General features: G+C 40.9%; 1 protein-coding gene across 1 annotated transcript in view; it reads left to right on the plus strand.

Moving 5' to 3' along the window:
• Positions 1-20087, plus strand: part of TRIM44 (tripartite motif containing 44) — a 174642-nt gene extending 154555 nt beyond the window's left edge. The window contains exons 5-6 of the mRNA XM_012552572.2: positions 6450-6582; positions 18696-20087. Coding sequence (XP_012408026.1) covers positions 6450-6537 — 88 coding nt within the window. The 3' untranslated portion in view covers positions 6538-6582; positions 18696-20087. The remainder of the gene's footprint in view (positions 1-6449; positions 6583-18695) is intronic.
• The last annotated feature ends 871 nt before the right edge of the window (positions 20088-20958 follow it).

The following is a 20958-nucleotide window of genomic DNA, read 5'->3' on the forward strand; positions in this document are numbered from 1 at the left end:
CTCCCCCTTGCTAACTACCAAGATAGAACAGCAGAGGCAACAGGAAATTTGAAGTCCAGCATTTTATTAAATCTTCTCTGTGTGATTTCTGTAGAAGGGAAATGGCTTCAGAGAGATTGAGTTTCCATTATTCACATGCCAAGACAAGATGAGGAAACTGGGTCGAGGAAGATTTTCTGAACTTACTGAAAATGGGGAAAGTAAAAAGCCAGAGCAATTTCCCCCACTTGTGAAAGCCCAGAAAGTGTTGGTCAGCTATGTCCAGAGGCTGTGGGAAGGGTTAGGCTTTGGTCCCTATAGGGAACTGAGTCTCGGGAAGGGTTCTCTCTCCAAATGCTTCTTCTTTGGAGAGGCCAAAAGTAAAAAGGGAAGGGCAAACTTTGCTTTTCTCCTGTCATTTTCATTTAAAACTCAGCAGGAAACCTAGTTTCATTTTCACATTCATTTTCTCTGTTGCATTTTTTAAAATAAACTTTGCACATTCAATTTATTCTATTTAAAATTTTCTCATTGATATCTTTTGTTTTTACATCACCTTCCTTCTCCCACTTTTTTTGGAAAAAAAAAACAACTCCCTTTTCTACCATGACCCAAAGAACCTTCCCTTATAACAAAGAATCTCTTAAAAGATAGACAAAAAGCGAACTAATCAACACACATTAATCAAGCCTAACAATACACACAGTGTTCCACATCCACAATCCCCATTTTCAAAGAAGGGAAGGAGTTATAAGATTTTTATATCTGTTCTTTGTGACCAATTGTGATCATATAAATCAACTGGAAATAAAAGCAGGGCATGTACCTACCCCCCCCCCACACACACACATACACACATCCCTCAAGAGTCTTGAAAAATTGTAATATTCTGTGTCTAACTGCGTAGGATTGAAAGCTGATAAAAGGACATCAGGGACCAGGTGGGACTTTCATATATCATCCATCTGGCCTATTACTTCCACTCAAGTAAGTTGCTTTGTCAGTCACTGACAGGGCATGCTTGCAAGCCATACGGTCTTTTGGATCCCCACCCGAGGGGATGGAGGAAGCAAAAAGGACAGATGTCCAGTGAGCCATACTCTGCATGGGGGATGATCATGAGGTGCCATGTTGGAAATGGGCTCAGTGAGTGGTCCAGGACTTGCTTGAATTCCAAATGAAACAGTTGTGAGGCATGAGATACACAGTAGAATTAGGAACATTTCCAAGTCTTACCCATGGATCATGGGATTCCAAGTGAGAAGGAACCTCAGAGGTCATCCCAGTTCTGCAGTAGACCTACTACCTATGGTATCTTGGGCAGGCCGTATCGTTTATCCAGGTCTCAGTTTCCTCATTGTGAAGATGTTAAATGAAGTGTCTTTCCAAGTTCCTTTGAGTTCTAAATCAATGATTTTAGGATTGAATTCAATCCATGCATTTTACAGATGAGAAAACCGAGGCCCAAGGAAACGAAATGACCCAAGAATATACAGGTGATAAAAAGGAGAGACATCATTTAAACCCTGACCTTCTTACTCCAAACCCAGTGTTTGTGATCTGTAGGAAAGTTTAGCCCAAGGGAAAGAGATGATACTAGGTGGAGTACATCTAGGTAAGCAATACAGGGATCTCCCTTGATCATCCTTTTCCTCTTGATGAGAGGGGAAAGGTGAACTGAGGCTAGGGACAGATCCTTCTGGGGAACAATCAGTCAATAAACCTTTATTAAGCTGTTCAGAGAATACACCAAGAGCTGGAGATGCAAAGAGGCAAAAGACAGTTTCTGCCCTTGAGGAACTCACAGACTAATGGGAAAATTCAATATGTAAATAAAATATATACAAGAATAATTGGAAATAATCAACAGAGAGAACTAGGAGGAATCGAGAACCTTCATGTAGGAGGTAGAATTTTGGCTGCAACTTACTTAAAAAATGCCAGGAGATAGAGAGGAGGAAAGAGAGCATCCAGTCATGGCAGACAGCCAAGAAAGACACCAGGAGCCAAGAGATAGAGTGTCTCGTTTGAGAAACAGCAAGGAAGCCAGTGTTACTGGTTCAGAGTGGACATGGAGAGAGGGAGGATGAGGGAAGGGAAAGGAAAGGTATAAAAAGACTGGGAAATTGTGGTGGGGCATATGAAGAGTAAACAGTAGCAATAATCTTGGATCGAATGGGTACAGAGACAGTCACCAAACTTCTTGAAACTCTATGGCTTGGAGAGAGGTGTTAAACCAATGGATCACTAAATTAGCAAACATTTATTGAACTCCTAACTCCCAGACATTATGTTAAATGATGGGACTGCACAGACAAATATAAAATAAATAATCCTTTATCTCAAAGAGCATATATGCTAATGAAGGAATGTATAAGTAAATACAGAATAAATATAAAGGGAACAAATCCAAGCTATATGGAGGGAACTTGGGGTGGGGAGCAGGAAAAGCTTCATGTAGGACAGGAGTTATTTTAGGCTTTTTAGTATCATGTACTTCTTAGACAGTCTAGTGAACCCCTTCTCAATTTTTAAATTAATCCATTCATAGGATTACAAAGGAAACTAATTAAATTGAAATACACTTATTTTCAATATTTTGAAAAAAAAATTCCCACAGCCCCAAGTTAAAGAGCCCTGAGAGGTGGTACTTTGAGTTGAATCTTGAAGGGAGTAATGTTCATTGCGGGCAGTGGAGAGGAGGGTTCATTGTGGGCAGTGGAGAGAGCCAGTGCTAAGTCACAGAGACAGGAGATGGAGTGTTATTGGTAAGGAAGAAAGAGAAAGCCAATTTAGCTGGACCACAGAGGTTAGGAAGGAGACTAAGGTTCAATGAAATTCTAAAATTGAAAGAAAGTCCCTGACTGTGATCTATGGTGATTGTCCGGACTAATGGGGGAGGATGAGCATGTATAGATATAAGGCAGGGGAAAAAACACTTGGAAATGAAAGAAAATTTGTGAAATTTTAAAAGCAATAGAGCTGGGAGGATTTGACTGATGACTTTGTCCAATAGTTCTTAACCTGAAATATATGACATTTAAATCTACCTACTTCCACACTATACACACATATATATGTTGTATATCTTTACATATTTGATAACCTTTGATATGATTTGTTTATTTATAATCCTATATATTTTATTTTAAAAAATATTTTGAGCAAGACAACTCCACCAGACTGCTTGAGTTTTGCTGAAACAAATTATATGATATGAGGTTAAGAATCTTTGATCTGATCTAACAATCCTTACATCCATTTCACAGGTATAGAAACTGAGGTTCATTCCCTCCTGCTTCCCATAGGCCCTTTTTCTAGTGACCATCTGCTCTATCTTAAAAAGTCTTCAATTTCTTCCTGTCTAATGTCTTCTTCCCATCTCCCTTGCCTTGTCTCCCCCATCTAAAAAAAGCTTTCTCTTGGTACTTCTGCCCTCTATAGCTACAATCCTGTCTCTCCCCCATTCATTGTGAAACTACTTGAACAAAAGGTCATCTATTCCCCATGTCTTGACTTCTTCAACCCCTTGTGGACTGGACTGACTTCCCAGCCACCCCATCCCCCTGAAAAAGTCAACAGTGATCTTCCGTCCCCATATCCAATGGATATTTTATTTATTCTCCATTCTGCTTGATCTCATTGATCCCTCACTAATCAAAAGAGTCACTTTTCTTGGATTTAAAGAGGTCACATTTTCCTTACTTTCCTCAAACTTCTCTGAATATTCCTGTATCTCCTCCATCAACTCCTCATCTCCTTCTTGACCCATAACGAGAGCTTCCTCTTTGCTCCTCTAGTCTTGTCTTTTCATTTGTTCCCCTTTGATGGTCCCATTTACTTCCATGGCCTTCAGCTATCACCTTTGGGCCACTGGCTCCCAAATTTATGCCTCCATTTTAAACTCCCCTTTAAACTCCACACTGACATCCTCAGCCTTCATTGCCACCTCAAACTCATATGCCTAAAACCAAACTAATCACCCCCCCTCCCCCAAAAAACCTCTTCTCTTTGTTCACATTTCACTATTTTTGTCTGTGACGGCCCTATTTGCCTTAGATAGCATGCTGGGGGATTTATTGTTGTTTTGTTTTGGGAGGCAATCACAGTTAAGGGACTTTCTCAGAGTCACACAGATAGTAATAGTCTGAGTTTGAACTCAAATCCTCCTCACTCTAAGGTCAATTGCTCTAGGTGTTCTACTCACTGAACTACCCAGCTGCTCCTGCTTTTTTTTTTAAACTCTCTTTCTCCCAGGTTTATTATCTAATCAGTTTCTAAATCCCATTGATCCTACCTCTTCTGACCTATCCTTTCTATTTTAGCCATCACTTACCTGTGAGTTCTTATTTCTTTCATTAAGAAAGTAAGCTCCCTGAGAGCAGATGCTATTTTTGCTTTTATATTTGAGACTCCCTGCTTAGCACAGTGCTTGGCAAACATTAAATCCTCAAAATATGCTTTTTCATTCATTCACTTATTCAACTCTCACTGCTACCTTCATAGTTCAGTTTCCTCAACTCTTAATACGTCCTCTGATTTCTGTTGCACCCTCCCATGCATTCTTCAAACTGCTTCCCAGAATCATTTTCCTTCTGTCACTCCTCTGCTCAGAATTCTCCATGGCTCCCTATTTTTTCCTGTGTACAGTTTAAAATGTATTTGCTTGAAATCCAAGGACCTCCGCAATCTGCTTTCCCTCCCATCTTGGATTATTCCCCAAGATAGCTCCTGAGCAATGGCCAATAAAATATTACTCTCCTCCAAATGTGTTCCCTATAGCAGGAATGGTTCATCCTGTGAATTTCTAGCCACCCTTCGAAGCCCAGCTCAGTGCCTCTTCTTCATGAAGCTCTCCTGACTCCTTTAACCTATGGTCTCATCTGGCTCTTGGTTTCCTACTTCTATAACATTCATTTGACAAACATTTATTTAGCACCTGCTGTTTACAGAACCCTGAGTTTGGGGAAAGGGGTGAAAGAATTAGAGAATCATTTCTTAAACTGACCTCTATGTGTCCCATTTCTTTCTTCTAGACAAGTAGAATAGAAACTGTGTCATAGCTAAACTTTGTATTCCTTTGTAGCTCTCATCTTGTTGTTTTGTTGTGAGGAGAATATTTGTCAAGTGCTTAACGCAATGCCTGGCACATACTAAGCGCTATATAAATGCTTATTCCCTCCTTCTCTCCCTTCTCTTCCCCAATTCCTAACAAAGGGTTTTATAAAGAGTAAGCACTTAATATATATATTTAATATTATATATATTATATGTGTAAGTGTATACACACATGCATAATATCTCATTTGAGCTTCACACCAATCAATAGTACTAGGTAGTATTATCCCCATTTTACAGATGAGGAAACTGAGCATCAATTGCTTTGGACATAGCCAATGAGAGTCAGAGATGAGATGAGAACCCAGATTTTCTGCCCACTCTACCCTACCGCCCTTCATTGGATAACAGTATAAATGAAGTTGGTAAATGCTTAAACGGCTGATCCCATAAAATATTTAGAGGTTCTAAATTTATCATTTGAAGTTTTTTTTATTTCAAACGTTGACCTAGCACCAACTAAGTGAGGTGCGAGTATGACTCGGTTACAGATTGTTCTCTCCCCTGGCCCACCCAGGAAAGTTTGGAGATCATCCTGTCTCATTCTGATGCCGAGAAAATTCTATTCTGGTTCCTTTCTCATAGAGTGCGAATGACGTTTAGACCCTAATTTAAAGAATATTAAAACTTTTATTTTAGTCTTATCAGTGCCTCTCTTGCTGATCCTCCTTGACTTCTCTATCCTCTTGTGTTGAATCATCATTTTACAGCATTAATTAAATATTGAATTAATTAATAGCCAAGGACTTAGAGGGGGCAGGAAAGAAGCACCCTTGTCCAATTAAGATGTCATACTCTCTTTCAAAAATCTATTGAATCAATGGAGGCCAGAAGTAGGGCCGTCTTTTTCATTAACTGGCCTTTAGCAACATCTCGGGGAATGAGGTGGGGGAGAGAGCGAGCAAGGGGGCAAACTACTGGAGCAGACACTTTACTGTGAGAGGCAAAAAATCATGGTGGAGAGAATGTCCAACTTTGAGTCAGGAAGGCCTGAATTCAAATCCAGTCTTTGATACTGACTGTATGGCCATAAGTAAATGATTTTTCCTCAGTTTTTTTTTCCCTCAGTTCCTCAGTTTCCTCAGTGTGAAATGACACTGATAATCCCTGAAGTATACTCACATGGTTATTTTGAGCATGCTAATATATGTAAAGCATTTTGTAACTATGACTTCCATCATCATCATTATTGCTTATTGCCCTTATTACTTTGGCTCTCAACGCCTAAGATAAAGTCCCTGTGGAGACAGAAGGTTCTTTGGTTATTAACTACGTTAATTAAATACATCCCTAGGATATGTTCTAGATCCTGAGTCTTATGATTGACTGTCATTTCCTTTGTTCTCTGCCAGACTCAATCCTTTCCCAGCCATCCCTCCAAACCGAGGGTCTCATAGGTATGACGATGATGATCCTTCATCAGCCAACGGACCCTTCTGAAAGGTGGACACCATTGTTTTGCTGGATGGAAGAGAGCCTTGTCAGGTATTCACACTGACACACATAGTCAGATACTTGCATGCATTCATTCCACTGCTCTAATTGTTTTTTGTTTGTTTGTTTGTTTGTTTGTTTTTTGAGAGGCAATTGGGGTTAAGTGACTTATCCAGGGTTGCACAGCTAGTAATCAGTGTTAAGTGTCTGAGACCAGATTTGAACTTAGATCCTCCTGATTCCAGGGCTGGTGCTCTATTCACTGAGTTATGCCCACTGTTCTAATTATTAAAAGGTGGTATAGTGGCTAGAGCTCCAGATTTAGATTCAAGAAGAACTGAGTTCTAACCTCAATTACTTACTAGCTGGTTGACCCTGAGCAAGTCTTTTTATGTCAGTTTGCCTCTGTTTCCTCATCAGTAAAATGGAGATAATTATAACACCTACCTCTAGGATCAAAAAAGATAATAATTATAAAGCTCTTAGAACAGTTCCTGGTATATGATAAATGCTATAAGAATATTATTATTATTATCACAGTGCTGGTACATAATTGGTTGTATATAAATTTGTTATCATAATCATATATATGTACATATACATATATATGTATGTGAGTAGAGAGATAGATAGATAGATAGCAAGGCAATTGGGGTTATGTAACTGGCCCAAAGTCTCACAGCTAGTAAGTATTTAGTGTCTGAAGCCAGATTTGAACTCAGTTCCTTTTGACTCCAGGGCTGGTATTCTTCTACTTCACCTATTATTATCCAGCTGCCCCTATTATTACAATTTAAAAAAATCTATCCTAAAATCAAAGCTATATCTGGCAAATAGTAGGTACTATATAAATTTTTAGCAATAATCATTATTATTCCTATTTAAAAAGTCTGTCCTCAAATGAAAGCTAGATTTGCCCCTTCATACTTTCGATTCATTGTATTTAGTTCTGTCCCTTGCTACCAAATAGAACCATTTTAAACAAAACTTTTAATTCTTTTTTTAATTAACAAGTATTTTATCTCTCTCCCATCACCCTCATTGAAAAGAAAAAGAAAGACAAGGCCCTTGCAGCAAATATGCATAGGAATGAGGCCCTAGCTAATTAAGCTTCTGTTCATCCTAGGATCCTAAGATGAAGAGCTGAAAGAGATCGTAAAGCTAATTTAGACCAATCTATGTCAACCAACTGGTAATAAGTAAGCATCTACCGTGGGCTAAGGGAATAGAAAAATTAAAATGAAACATTTCCTGCCCTCAAGGAGCTTAAATTCTGTCATGGGAAATGACAGCTTATCTAGATGTATATTTAAAAACATACAAAATAGATGGGAAAAGGCCCAGAGAAGACATATAACTAGTCCACAGAGTACATTTGAACACGTGCTTTTGGATGGGCAATGTTCTACCCATTTAGGAGGAAATTCTTCTCATTTTAAAGTGGCAAATTCAGCTTGGATTTCAGGATAAACTTTCTCATAATTAGAACAATCCTAAAGAGAAATGGGTTGGCAGCATTAAGTCCCCTTTCATGGAAATCTTTAAGCAAATGATGGTTGACGATTTGTCAGGTCTGCCCTACTGAACTATTAAATCAAAGCCCACTGGGAGGGACTGGTCAGGATTTGAATTTAGGTGCTGTGACTCCAAACCCTGCCTTCTGTCCACTCTCCTCACTCCCCACCCACCACTGCCCTGTCCCATTCACACTCAAACTTAAAGAAATTGCCATACAATTAAGTGAGAGCCTTTTTGTCAGGCTGCCAAAAGTCAATGGTCAATCTGGGGTACTCTTCAGACATCGTGACCCTCTGTCTCATCAATTAATCTGTAAGCATTTATTAAATGCCTTTTGTGTATAGTTCAATGTACCTGGTGGGAAAAGGGACACAGATTTACATAAAACACTCCCTGCCCTCAGGGAGCTTACTTGAAAGTAAACCTAGTATTGATAATCTGGAGAAGTGGAAATCAGTGGAGCAAGGTACTTAGTTACTGCTCCTTGGTTGAACAAGACTAATGTTCTTACATAATGTTCTTTATAATCTATAAAACACTGTAAGATTTGCAGACATTTTACATGTTATCTCATTTGCTTCTTGAAGCACCTTGTGTGGCAGGCACTATAATTATTATCCCCATTTAACAGATAACTTGCCTAGAGCCACACATCCTCTCTGTTTCTCTCTATCTCCCTGTCTCTCTCTCTGTTTCTCTGTCTCTATCCCTCTCTGTCTTTGTTTCTCTCTGCCTCTCTCTCCCCCTTCTCTGTCCCCTTCTCTCTCATTCTCTCTGGCTCTATCTGTTTGTTTGTTGTACAGTTTGAACTCAGGTCTTCCTGTCCAAATCCAGGACTCTCTCCACTAAACCATGTAAGTCAAATGAAAAACTTGACATATTTCTTTGTTTATTCAATACTATTTTATAAGCTCTTAGGCATAAGGGATACAAACATAAAGGAAGTGTATTTTCTGTTTTCCTAGAGCTCACAGTGTAGAAAGAGTAAGTGACTGGACATGCAAACAGATGGCTAGAATACAAATTAGAGTTCATTAAGTGCTTTGAAATCAGACAAGCAAAAGCAAAATCACTTGTTGGGGAAGAGGATCCAGGAAACTTGGTATAGACAAGATGCACAGCAAAGGGTCAAAGGTTTGGAGTTACAAGGATTGCCAGAGATCATGTGATCCAACACCCACTTAACTAACTATTGTTGTCCTTCATTCTCGAAGAGACCTTGACATTGTGGAGGGGATGCCATGAAATGTGAGGGAATTGGATTTCAGTGAGGAAGGCCGGGCAAGGTCACCTGCCTCGCTTTTCCCTCCAGAGGCATCTGGGGCCAGTGGCCACATATAGATTTAGGATGACTAAAGATGACTCTAGATATAATGGGGAATCTTAGTCTTTTTAAACCAAGGTCTTCAACAAATTTCAATTTGACTGAAGCAATGCCCTTTCACGAATTAAGGCTAGGTAAGAAATGAAGCAATTTTATCTAGTTATCTAGTTTTATCAGTCTGGGAGAAGATGATGCTTAAGATTTCTGGTCAAAATAGAAGCAATTGCTATTTACATTCTCTCTGAAGACCAAGATGGACTTGGCCTGGGATCTATATTTAGTCAATCACAGAGAGCCAGTGATTTGGGTTTAAGGCACAGTGCTTAAGAAAGAAATATACCCTGTGAACCCCAAGATATCTTGTAAGGTTTCAATGATCAAAATCGGCATTCCTTTGAACTGAGGAAAAATAGAGAGACAGATGCAGAAAATGTGTGTGTGTACATATGTGTGAGAAAGAGAGAGACACACACACATACAGAGAGAGAGAGAGGCAGAGAGACAGACAGACAGAAAAACAGAAAGAGACAGGGTGATAGAGAGAAAAAGAGAGGATGAGAAAGAGAGTCAGAGAGGGATTTTCATAAAGAGAGGAAAAGAAGGGGGAGGGAGAGAGATAGAATGAGAGAGAGAAAAAAAGAAAGAAAGAAAGAAGGAAGCAAGGAAGGAAGGAAGGAAGGAAGGAAAGAAGGAAGGAAGGAAAGAAAGAAAGAAAGAAAGAAAGAAAGAAAGAAAGAAAGAAAGAAAGAAAGAAAGAAAGAAACAGAAAGAAAGAAAGAAGGAAGGAAGATAGGAAGGAAGGAAAGAAGGAAGATAGGAAGGAAGGAAAGAAAGAAAGAAAAAGAAAGAAAGAAGGAAAGAAAGAAAGAAAGAAAGAAAGAAAGAAAGAAAGAAAGAAAGAAAGAAAGAAAGAAAGAAAGAAAGAAAGAAAGAAAAAATATACTATTTTGGAAATACCACAAAAGGTAGCACAAAATCCTCCCAATCCCTACTTTCAAAGAGTCTAATAGTAAATCAGTGCATTTTGATATGATTGTTCTAATTGCAAGAAAATGTATCCTAAAATCAAAGCAAATGTAGCTTTTTTCCCACCTTCCACTCCTTGCTCTTGGTTCTGTCCCCTGGGGCCCAACAGAAGTGTAAACATTTTTTATAAAATTTTAATTTTTCTTTATTAATGAATATTCATTTTCTCTCTCTCTTCCCCCCCCCCCCAATCACTAAAAACAAAAAGAACAGGACCCTTGTCACAAATACTCGGAGTCATGCAAAACAAATTGATAGCTTTCTAAATGTTTAATATCCTCTGCCATAGCCTGAGTCTTCTCCAGACTAAATATCCTCAGCCCCTTCAAACACTCCCTTATATGGCATGAACTTGAGACCTTTCTCTTCTCTGGTTTTCTTCCACTGGAACCTTTTAAGCTTATTGATGACTAATGAATATGAAAGGCAGGTGGATGGTACAGTGGATAGAGCACCAGCCCTGGAGTCAGGAGGACCTGAGTTCAAATCTGCTCTCAAATATTTACCAGCTATGTGATCTTGGACAAGCCTCTTTACCCCAATTGCCTCTTAAAAAACATAATAAAAGAACATAGGATTCCAGCTATGAACAGGGGGCTGGATCACCTCATTCTTTCACACCATGCTTTCCTTAATGCATTACAAAATAATCTTAGGGTTCCTGGCTGCCATTCTGTGCTGTTAACTTTAAATTGGAGCTTATGGTCTTCTAAACCCTCCAGATCTTTTTTTTTCACATAAATGATTGAACACTGAAGTCCCTTCCACCTCTAAATCTCATAATTACAGGCAGTATTTGAACCAAGATCTAACGATTTCCTGAGACATGTTATGGAAACAAGATTTTTCTAGGGTTCAACCATCCAATAAGCGTTTACTGAATGTCAGGTACTGTGTTAAGTGTTGGGGATACGAGTAATAGAGAATGAAATAATTCCTATTTGCATTTCATTTGTTCAAAGACATAGTTATTGAATACCTCCCGTGTGCAAAACACAGTTCTGGACAGTAGGTAAGATACCTGTGATTTCTAAGATCCAATCTTTGACCTCCTAGGGTTAATATTCTGGTTGAAAAGCTGTTTATGTTTGCCCAGATCAGATAGGGTAGAACATACTGAAGGTTACCTTGCCCAGGAAGCCTTCCTCCCAGCTGCTAGTACCTTCCTTTCTGAGGGCACCTTCTATGTCCTCTGTATGTATATTGTATGTACTTGGATCTGTAAGTCCATGTTGCCTCCCTTCCTTGTAAGGGAGACTCCTTCCTTGAGGGCGGGTACAGTTTTTGCCTTTCTCTGTGTCCCCAAATACTTAGCACTGTGCCTGGCACTTAGCAGGAGTTTCTTAAATGCTGGTGGACTAATGGGTTCCTGGTCCCCCTCCTCCATTATCATCTACACCCTTCTCCCCAAGAGACCTTTGAATTCAGGCAAAGCTCGTCCCCATGGCGGACGCTGCCATGATGTCGCTATCCAAATCACTCATAACTGGACTCTCAGAATTTCTAACTCACCATCTAGCGTATTGTAACAAAAAACCAGGGGTAATTAGAAAGGACTCTTGAGAACAGCAACAAAATGGAGAAAGAAATGAAAATCATTGATAAAAATCAGAGGATTTGAGAGTCAGAAGAGACCTCGGGGGCCATTGAGTCCAGCCCAGACATGAAATGAAACCCTCCAAAACAAATGGTTATCTATTCCTTGGGGCAGGATCGGGGGAGCATGAAAGGGGAGAATAAGACTTAAATGAGTTCAAATATCTGTTGGCCTAGAAGAGCAGGGGAAATTTAGCTCAGTCTGGGAGCTGTAATGAGAGAAGTCCCCAGACCAAGAGAAGGGGGGCTGTGATTGCTGTCTTCCAATATTTGCACTGCTTTCATGTACAAGAGAACCAAAATTAATTATTTGTAGCCCCAGAGGGAGATGGATTTTGCCTCAATATGAGGCAGGCCTGAGTTACAATTAGGGCTCTCTTATTATATAAGAGACTGCCCGTGAGGTAGTATGTTCCCTGTTCCTGGGGCAAGTTTGGATTAAAAGTTCTCTTAAGGTTCTTTCCAACTTAAGTCTGATTCTGGGCATCAAAATAAGCTGTACCTCTGGGAATAGTCCAAGAGACCATGAGACAGGGTGCGAGTCTCTTACGGGACATACAAACAAAAGACCTCAATGGAGCATCTGCAACTTAGTTTTCTTCCTTTATACAATGAGAGGTCCTTTCCAGTGTTCTGATTTTCTTCGTTCTAAGGGTTTTTCCAGTGCTAACATTTTGTGTTCTCTCTCCCTTCCACATTGGGTTCTAAGGTCCATTCCAACTCTAACATGTTCTAAAATCCCTTCCAGTTCCAACATTCTATCTTCTGCTTTGTAAGGTCTCGTTCAGTTCTCACGTTCTGTGCTCCGTATTCTAAGATCCCTTCCAGTGACGATGTTCACGTTCTAAGGTCACATTTCATGGTTCTATAACTTAGTTGACTATCCTAAAGAAATGAACCCAAAGCTTGGGCAGAGGGCCCCATGAGGCTCCAGGGGCCATACATATTCAGGGCCAGAGTTTCCTCCCCGACTTGGTACAGTACAGATGAAACCAGAACAATCATGTCTTGATGAGGGTTTAATTCCAAGTGGGAGGATAGGGCCCCGGTTCAAGCTTAGCCAACCTCCTGGTGAGAAACTTTTACAAAAGACACTCTGTTCCTTTCGGGACAGATGCCACCAAAAAGTGTGGTTCATTTCTTAATGATTTTTTTTCCAGGATCCGGGCCTTCCCAACATACTTTTGGATGCTGTAATGCAGTTTGCTTGGGCAGGCCCTCTAGGGGATGGTCCAGAGAAGGGGAGTTCAGGACTAAAGACTGGCTTTCCCTGCATGGTCTAGTGAACATCACAGCATTAGCTCTCTGGGGGCTAGGACAGACTTGGCTTAATTTATGGACCTCATTTAGAGCCTTCCTTCCCTTTGGCCAAAGAGCTGGAAATCTGCTCCCTGTGACATTTTCCCTAAACTCTTTCCCAATTGGGTGCAAAAGAGCACTGATTTTTCTATAGAGATAGATAGTTCTTTATGAAATGAAAATTTCTGGTTCATAGCCAGGGGCAAGACATTCTTATTTCTCCCATTCCTCCCCCCTCTTCCAAGAGAGGAGATTTTTGACCTCAAAGCCCAGCCAGGCTGAAGCTAAGAAAAGCCTTCTTAAGCTCCAAGGACAGTGACCTTCAGGGTGAAGATAAAGGAAGCTTTTTCTGCTCGATTTACTGTTGGCCCAGCTGAGTGCTGAGTGACCTATAACATCATCCAAGTTCTGACTCAAGTTTTTTAGGGAAGAGATGCCCACGGGGTGTTAAAGCTGAGGACCTTCCACATCATCTACTCTAACCCTCTTTCACTATCAGAAAAGGCTCTGGACAGGGAGACAAGTGAGATCAGTCTTGGAAGCCTGGCTCTAGCCCTATTAGCTGGACAGCTGAATTCTCCTCCTCTGTCAGTATCTATCTTTTTAAAAATGCGTCCCCTCATCTGTAAAATAGTGATAATATATTTCCTCTCTCTCAACTTCATTTTCTTATCTAAAATGTTTTAATGTAGCAATTGGGGGCAACCCCATTACACACATGGATGCTACAAGAAAAACCACCCCAGAACTGACTCGGGGCATTTACATCCACTGAAAATCCTAGTTTGTGAGCCCCCAGTACTGTGTTTACCTTTTATCATCAGCCAGACGGAACAACTAGTTCAAAGCAAATGCATTATATAAAATAACATAGTGTGAAAAGTAGGACATAGAATGTTTCTCACAAAAACTCGGGGCACACTCTCCCACAAATACAAATATTATTAGTTGGAAGAGTGGCCAAGCCTAACGTGAATGGAAAAACATTTATAGAGGAGGTGCATGTGGCCAAGACGCACATATAGAGAACACCTTTCATTCCATATCCCATCCCTTCTCTGTCTTTCTCTGTGTGTCGCTGTCTCTCTCTATCACTTTTTCTGTCTCTGCACCTCTCTGTCCCTCTAACTCTATTTCTGTCTCTTTCTCTGTCTCTGTCTCTCTTCTCTGTCTCTTTTCTGCCTCTGTCTCTCTTTATCTTTTTGTCTCTATCTCTATTTCTCTCTGTCTCTCTCTCTCTCTTGCTAACTCTGGCTCCCTTCCCACTGTTTTTTCTCTGACTCTTCACTTCCCCCTGGGTTCTCCCATGCATATGAAGCCGAGTCAGGGAAGGAAATTGGGAAGATCCAAAAACAAAAGTAAAGCCTCTACCTCAATCCTTTGTTCCAAATTCTGATTAAGTGGACAGTTAGATGATGCAATAGATAGAGTTCTGGGCCTGGAGTTAGGATGATCTGAGTTCAAACCTTGCCTCAGACACTTAATTGTGTGACCTTGGGCCAATCATTTATTGTCTCTTAGCCTCTATTTCTTCATTTGTAAAATAAGGAGTATGGGCCTGACATCTATGGTCCCCTTCCCTACATCTAAGATCTCAATATCTGTTGGAACATTTTGCCAAAAAGAGAATAGCTAATCATTGCATAGTAGCATAGATCTAGACCAAATGACTGGACAGGGATGTGACCAGTCCAGAGTCACACAGGAAATAAGCAGCAGAGCTCATTTCCAGAGCCTCTGAGTCCAAGTACAGCATTCCTTCTATCTGCCTTAGTGATAATCTCATGCTTCAGAAGGTAAGAGGGAACAAGGAGAAATTTTATTCTAGATCTGGTTCTCACTCAGGGGGAAGAATTAGTTGTTGGAAATGGCTATAATGAGAACATAGAGGAGAAGTGACTATTCCATATTAGAATTTTTGACAGAGGAAACAAAAACTGGAAATTTATTTTGAAATGCAGACGCCCAAGATTTGGGGAGAACTGGTTTCAGAGGGTTCAGGGGAAGAATAGACAGGAAATTATGAGCAAAAACTATGTAGAGAAAGAGGCCAGAAGGTATGGAAAGAGTTCAAGAATGAAATTCTGAATATGCACAGAAACAAGTCAGATGAAGAAGAAGAGGGGAAGTTGTCTAAAGAGTTTGATAATTGAGGTGGGGAACTCACCAGATCAACTTAAATTTAAATGACATGAACAGAAGATGGAGGCAAGGGTGGATGATGGAAGGTAGATACAAAATCAAAGCATTGCCCAGTTTAAGAATAGGATTGTGAGGGATGCAGTGCAGAAGTGACTCATGGAGTCAAAGAAAGAGGTCAGAAATCTAGATTCGAGGCCCAGAACCCAGGTAAATGAAAAAAAAACTAAAGTCTGCAAAGAGTAGGTGATCACATGGACACAGCACTGAATCTGGATTCAGGAAAACCTGAGTTCAAAGGCAGCCTCAGACTCTAGGGTCTGTGATCCTGAACATGTTACTTAATCACTGTCTGTCTCAGTTTCCTCATCTGTCAAATGGGGATGATAATAATACCTACCTCACAAGGTTGTTATGAGGATCAAATAAGATGTGCCTTAAAGCTAATTCGTATTTTTCTCGTCGTTATTATTAGTTACACATTTTATTTTTTTAATCCCCAGCACCTAGCACAGTGTCTCAAACATTGATAAATGTAGGTAAATTGATTTTTTTCTTTATTAAAGAAGTTAGGCATTAGGATATTTAAAAAATAATAATTCACCTGTAAAACCCCATTTCCCTTGCAAGGAAAACTCTAATGTTTTTGCAGCACTTTGTACTACTCAGTATTTGCCCAAGGATTTCCTGGCAATGTCGTGTTGCTAGTAATAAAAGGTGCATGCAAGGAAACTGCTTCTGCCCCCGATTCTACTCAAATCCCCATCTCTGTTCAAGGACGAGAAATTACCTTGGAGAATGACAGGGTCAGAGTGGCTGGTCTGATTTATTTCAGGAAATAATGGGAGAGTTCCTCATTTGTATGGTGGGTGAGTCCTGGGCGACAGGAATCCCTAGGCTTAAGAGGATTCAGGTTCATTAGTTGAAACTTTCCCTTTATGCCCATTATTGGAGATCACAAGCACATCACCCATTTAAAGGGATCACCCCAACCTCAGGTCTGGTCTGGGGAGGCTAAGAGAGAAAAAGAAAGCATTTTGGTCCGGAGAAGGAGAGGAGAACAAATGTAAAAGAACAACTCATCCAGTGCTGTCCGGTACTTCCTTGCTTTTTATTGTTCCTTCTACTACAGAAATAGTGAGTTTCCCATCTCTCAGAGTCTTAAAATGAAGGCTGGATGCTTTAGAAGTTCTTCATGTGGCACAGGTTGCACTAGATAGTCCCTGAGTCTGATGGAGTCCGGAAATCCTGGATCAAACTCTCTTACTGAGACTTTTACTAGCTCTTTGACCCTGACCAAGTCACTTAAATGCTGCCTCCTCACTTTCTTCATCTGTAGAATGGGGACAATAATAACACCTATCTTACAGGGATGTTGTGAGGATTAAATGAGAAACCTAAAGTACGATGTTAATGTTAATTATTATTATCATTTGTTCAGTTATGTTTTTCTGTGTCCGAATCTTTGTCACCCTATTTGGGGTTTTCTTGGCAAAGATACTGGAATGGTTTGCTATTTCCTTCTCCAGCTCATTTGATGCATGAGGAAACTGAGGCAAACAGGGTGAAGTGACTTGCCCAGGGTCACACAGTTAGTATCTGAGGCTGGATTTGAATTCAGGTTTTCCTAACTCCAGGACAGGCACTCTATCCATTGCACCCATGATGATGAGGAAAATGATGTGAATTTTATGATTCCATCCCCACTCTTGGTAGTCCTTTCACAAGGAATCCAAATGGGGTGGATAACTCCTGAAACATTGATAATTTAAAGCTTTGAGACTGCTTCTGGGACTTCTGGACCAGTAAATAGCCAGTCACTCAGAGGTGCTGATTCGCATGTGAGGGAAAGACCTGTGGGTTCATTTTTAAAGTCTCTGTGATGGGAACCACCAATTATACTAACATATTAACAGTCACCCTGTCTTTGGTCAAAGGCCTCAGGAAGGAGGGAACCTGTGACCAACTGAGACAGCCCATTTCTCATATGGGTTAAGTTCCCCTCAGAAAGCATTAATTGTACTTACTATGTGCCAAACATCTTGAATGCAAAGACAAATAGCTTTGGTTGTTACTAGTTTGGGGGGATTCCCCTGGTCTCTTCACAGCTGTCCCCCACTATTCAGGGTCCTACCTTCTGGAACTTAGGGGTTCATGAAGGTGCCTTCAGATATTCAAAGAGCAGCCACGCTGAATAGAATTTAACCTTAGAACTATGGGGTAAAAGTTAGAAAGAGGATCATGTAGAGATAATGTTGAGAAAACTTGCCAACCATTAGAATTGTCCCAGAATAAGATGGCTCCTTGGGAAGTAGTTGTTATGGAGGCAGAGGACTCATTGGTGACCAATGACCACTTATTGGGCCTGTGATATATTGGGGATTTTTTTTCAGTAGTGAATTGGAGTAGTCATCCCCTGAACTTCCTCCCAATTCTGACAGTTTGCCATCTCTAAAATCCCTCTCAGCTCCCAAATCCTACAATCCCAGAGTTTCTCTGACAACCCAGCATTCAACCAGTAATGATTTGAAATCCTTCCCCAATGGTTACTCAGGGGCCCAAGTGAAATGAATTGGAATCTTGACCCAGTTTCAAGTGGAAAATGTCCATGAAACACTAAAGAGGCCATTTGTCCCTTATCTGCCATTATTACTAAGGAGCAGAATGGCTTCAGACTCCACTGAGACCAGACCATTCTAGGATGACAAAGAGAGGAGGGTTGGAGGAGGGGATTCTTTATTCTTGCTTTCCTGCACTCCTTGAGAGGAGGAGAAAAGAAAAGAAACTTCCCCTATTATTATCATTTTGTTGTTCTTGAACTACCCTGGGAATGGATGATTTTAACCTACAGGGAAGATCCTGCCTCTTAATGTTAGCCAGTAATTCATTATGCAAAACTTTGGGAAAAGGGGGCAGAGAGGGGAAATCAGACAAACAGTCCAGGAAAGAGAAAAAAAAATGAAAGAAGGAGCAGGGAAAGAAAAGAAGGAAAGAAAGGAGAGAAAGAGAAGAAAGAAAGAGGGAAAGAGAAAGAGAAGGAAGAACAAAAGAAAGAGGAAGGGAGAGAGAAGGAAGGAAGGAAGGGAGGAAGGATGGAAGGAAGGAAGGAAGGAAGGAAGGAAGGAAGGAAGGAAGGAAGGAAGGAAGGAAGGAAGGAAAAAAGCAAGGAGGGAAGGAAGAAAAAAAGAAAGGAGGGAAAGAGAAAAGAAAATCATTACAAGCTCTCCCCACTGACAAATAAATCCTCTTTTTTGTTTCCTAGGAAAACCCCTCTCCACTCAGCCTACTAAACAGGAAAACATACAGAAGAGAAAAAAAAAAACAAAAAAACAATGAATGCTTGCTTGTTTGTGGCAGCAGCAACACAAAGTCCTCCGTTCTTCGTGTGTATGTGAATGTGTGTGTGTTTTCACCCTCCTGCTTTTCCATGAACTTTCCAACAAGAGCTGCATCCCCAGCCCTGCCACCAGACATGCATCTCACCCAGGCTCTGGTCTTCTGTCTGCCATGTGCCCTCCATTTGGGTCACAGTGGGCATCAGGAGTAGTTCTGTGCCAGGGCCCTGGGTGGAAGAGTCCTTTGTGAAATCTCTGAGAAGCAAGCTGGCTCTGACTCAAGAAAGGCTGTTCTCTAGATGCAAGAAGAACCCAGCAGAATCCAAAGCTATCAGAGGTGGGCAGGGGGTTCATTTCTCCCTGCCTGCCAACAAGAGAAAAATCCACTTTGGTTCCATTGCATCAGGACAAAGTTGGAACCAGTCATGGAGTCCGGGTACTGACGCTCCCCAAAAGTTTGACTCTGGTGTCTTGAAGGGGTGTGGCCATTAATTAAGATGGATGCCTTTGCAATGAAGGAAAGAAATAGCCATGTGAGTCTGAAAGATGCCCAAGTGTTTTCATTGATAGTTAGCCAGGACTTTGGTTTCTTAATTCTGTCCTGGGAGATTAACCCTTGACTTTGGGGAAAGTTTGCTTCAGCTGACTGACACGCTAATTGTCCAAGTCCTCAAGGTCATCTCCTGAAGGTTCTTAGACCCATTTTGTCAGAGCCTGGCTTCTCTTGGGAATTCTGTATGTTCCCATATTACTCATGACCATAAAAAGGCCAGAATAGTCATGAAAATCAAGTGGTAGCTTTGGCGGGGGATTCTGTACTCCTTGTTTAAAAATGAGTAAGCTCCTTGTATCCAAGTGACGTGTTGAGTTGATTTTCCTCCCAAATTTATGGTTTTCTGCCATCTCATAACTCCTAGAAGATAGCCATCCTTTAAGTCCTTTCTACCCAGAAACCTCTAAGGTATTTCCAGCACCCTCCCTTCTCACAGAGAATCACGGACAACCAGAGAAGGACTAGAAGTCGGTTTCTTTGCCCATCTTGGTCTGCAAGCTCACCTTCCTTTGCAAGCTCTGCTCTTTGGGACACAGCACCATCAAGTTTCCTTCTGACTCCTGAAGCCAGAACCAAAGAAAAAAGCCTGATCCCTGAGGATGGAAGCCCCAGTAGACCTGCTGTCTTGTAGCTTGGTGGTTTTCTGCTCTGGGGTGAGGGAGCTGGGAGACTTAAGGGGGTGGGTGGGCAATGGTTTGCTGCAACTGGTACCCAGAGATGAAAATGGAATTTGTTTTCTCTTGAAATTCTGATTTTTGCTGTTGAATCTTATGTGTGGAATGAAATTATTTCTATGTGGAAGGGTCTGGACCAATGTATCCAACATCTCCCCCAACCCAGGATAGTAATTAGGGCAAAGTAAAAGGGTCTTTGCCTCAAGGCAGCAAATTTAAAGTCTCCTGCATTTGGAGACCTGATGATTGTACTCAAATTTGCTTTAGCACTATAGAAACAATAGTAATACATACTAGCATTTATTAAACATCTACTATGTGCTAGGCACTAAGCTAAGCAATTTACAATTATTATCTCATTTGATTTTTACAACAAGGAAGTGCTATTACTCCTGTTTTACAGATGGGGAAACTGAGGCAGATAGCGAATGAATGACTTTCCTGAAGTCACACACTGAGGTCGGATTTTAATTCACGTCTTCCTGATTTCAGACCCAGTGTTCTATCCACTGAGCCCCCTAGCTTCTACAACAGAATTTACGGAGTAAACAAGAATAATAAGAAGTTGTCCAATGGTACAGGGATGAGTTCCTCCTTCATGCCACCTTAAGTCTCCCCCAGCTCAGCCAAAGGCACAAATCACACTAGCTCAGAAATCACAGATTCCTGCTCAGAGTTTTGTCCCCCCTATTCTCCGCCCTGACTCCCCATCACCACCTCCATCTCAGCAATACCGTCCTGGTCCCAGTGGGAACCCTGGCTTAGGAAAAAGCAAACAAGGTTTGGATGCTTCAGCAAGACCATGTTGCTCATCTGTGATCTGCCCACAAGCAGCTAAGCCCACGGCTACCTGCCCATCATTCTAGAGACAAGGAGGATGCTATATTGACCGGGCTCTACCCTGCCACTTGTACCAACAACTCCCCTAATGTAAAGTGTTTTCGAAGGCCATTCCTTAAAAGC

This window comes from Sarcophilus harrisii, chromosome 6, assembly GCF_902635505.1.
Source record: "Sarcophilus harrisii chromosome 6, mSarHar1.11, whole genome shotgun sequence".
Lineage (NCBI taxonomy): Eukaryota > Metazoa > Chordata > Mammalia > Dasyuromorphia > Dasyuridae > Sarcophilus > Sarcophilus harrisii.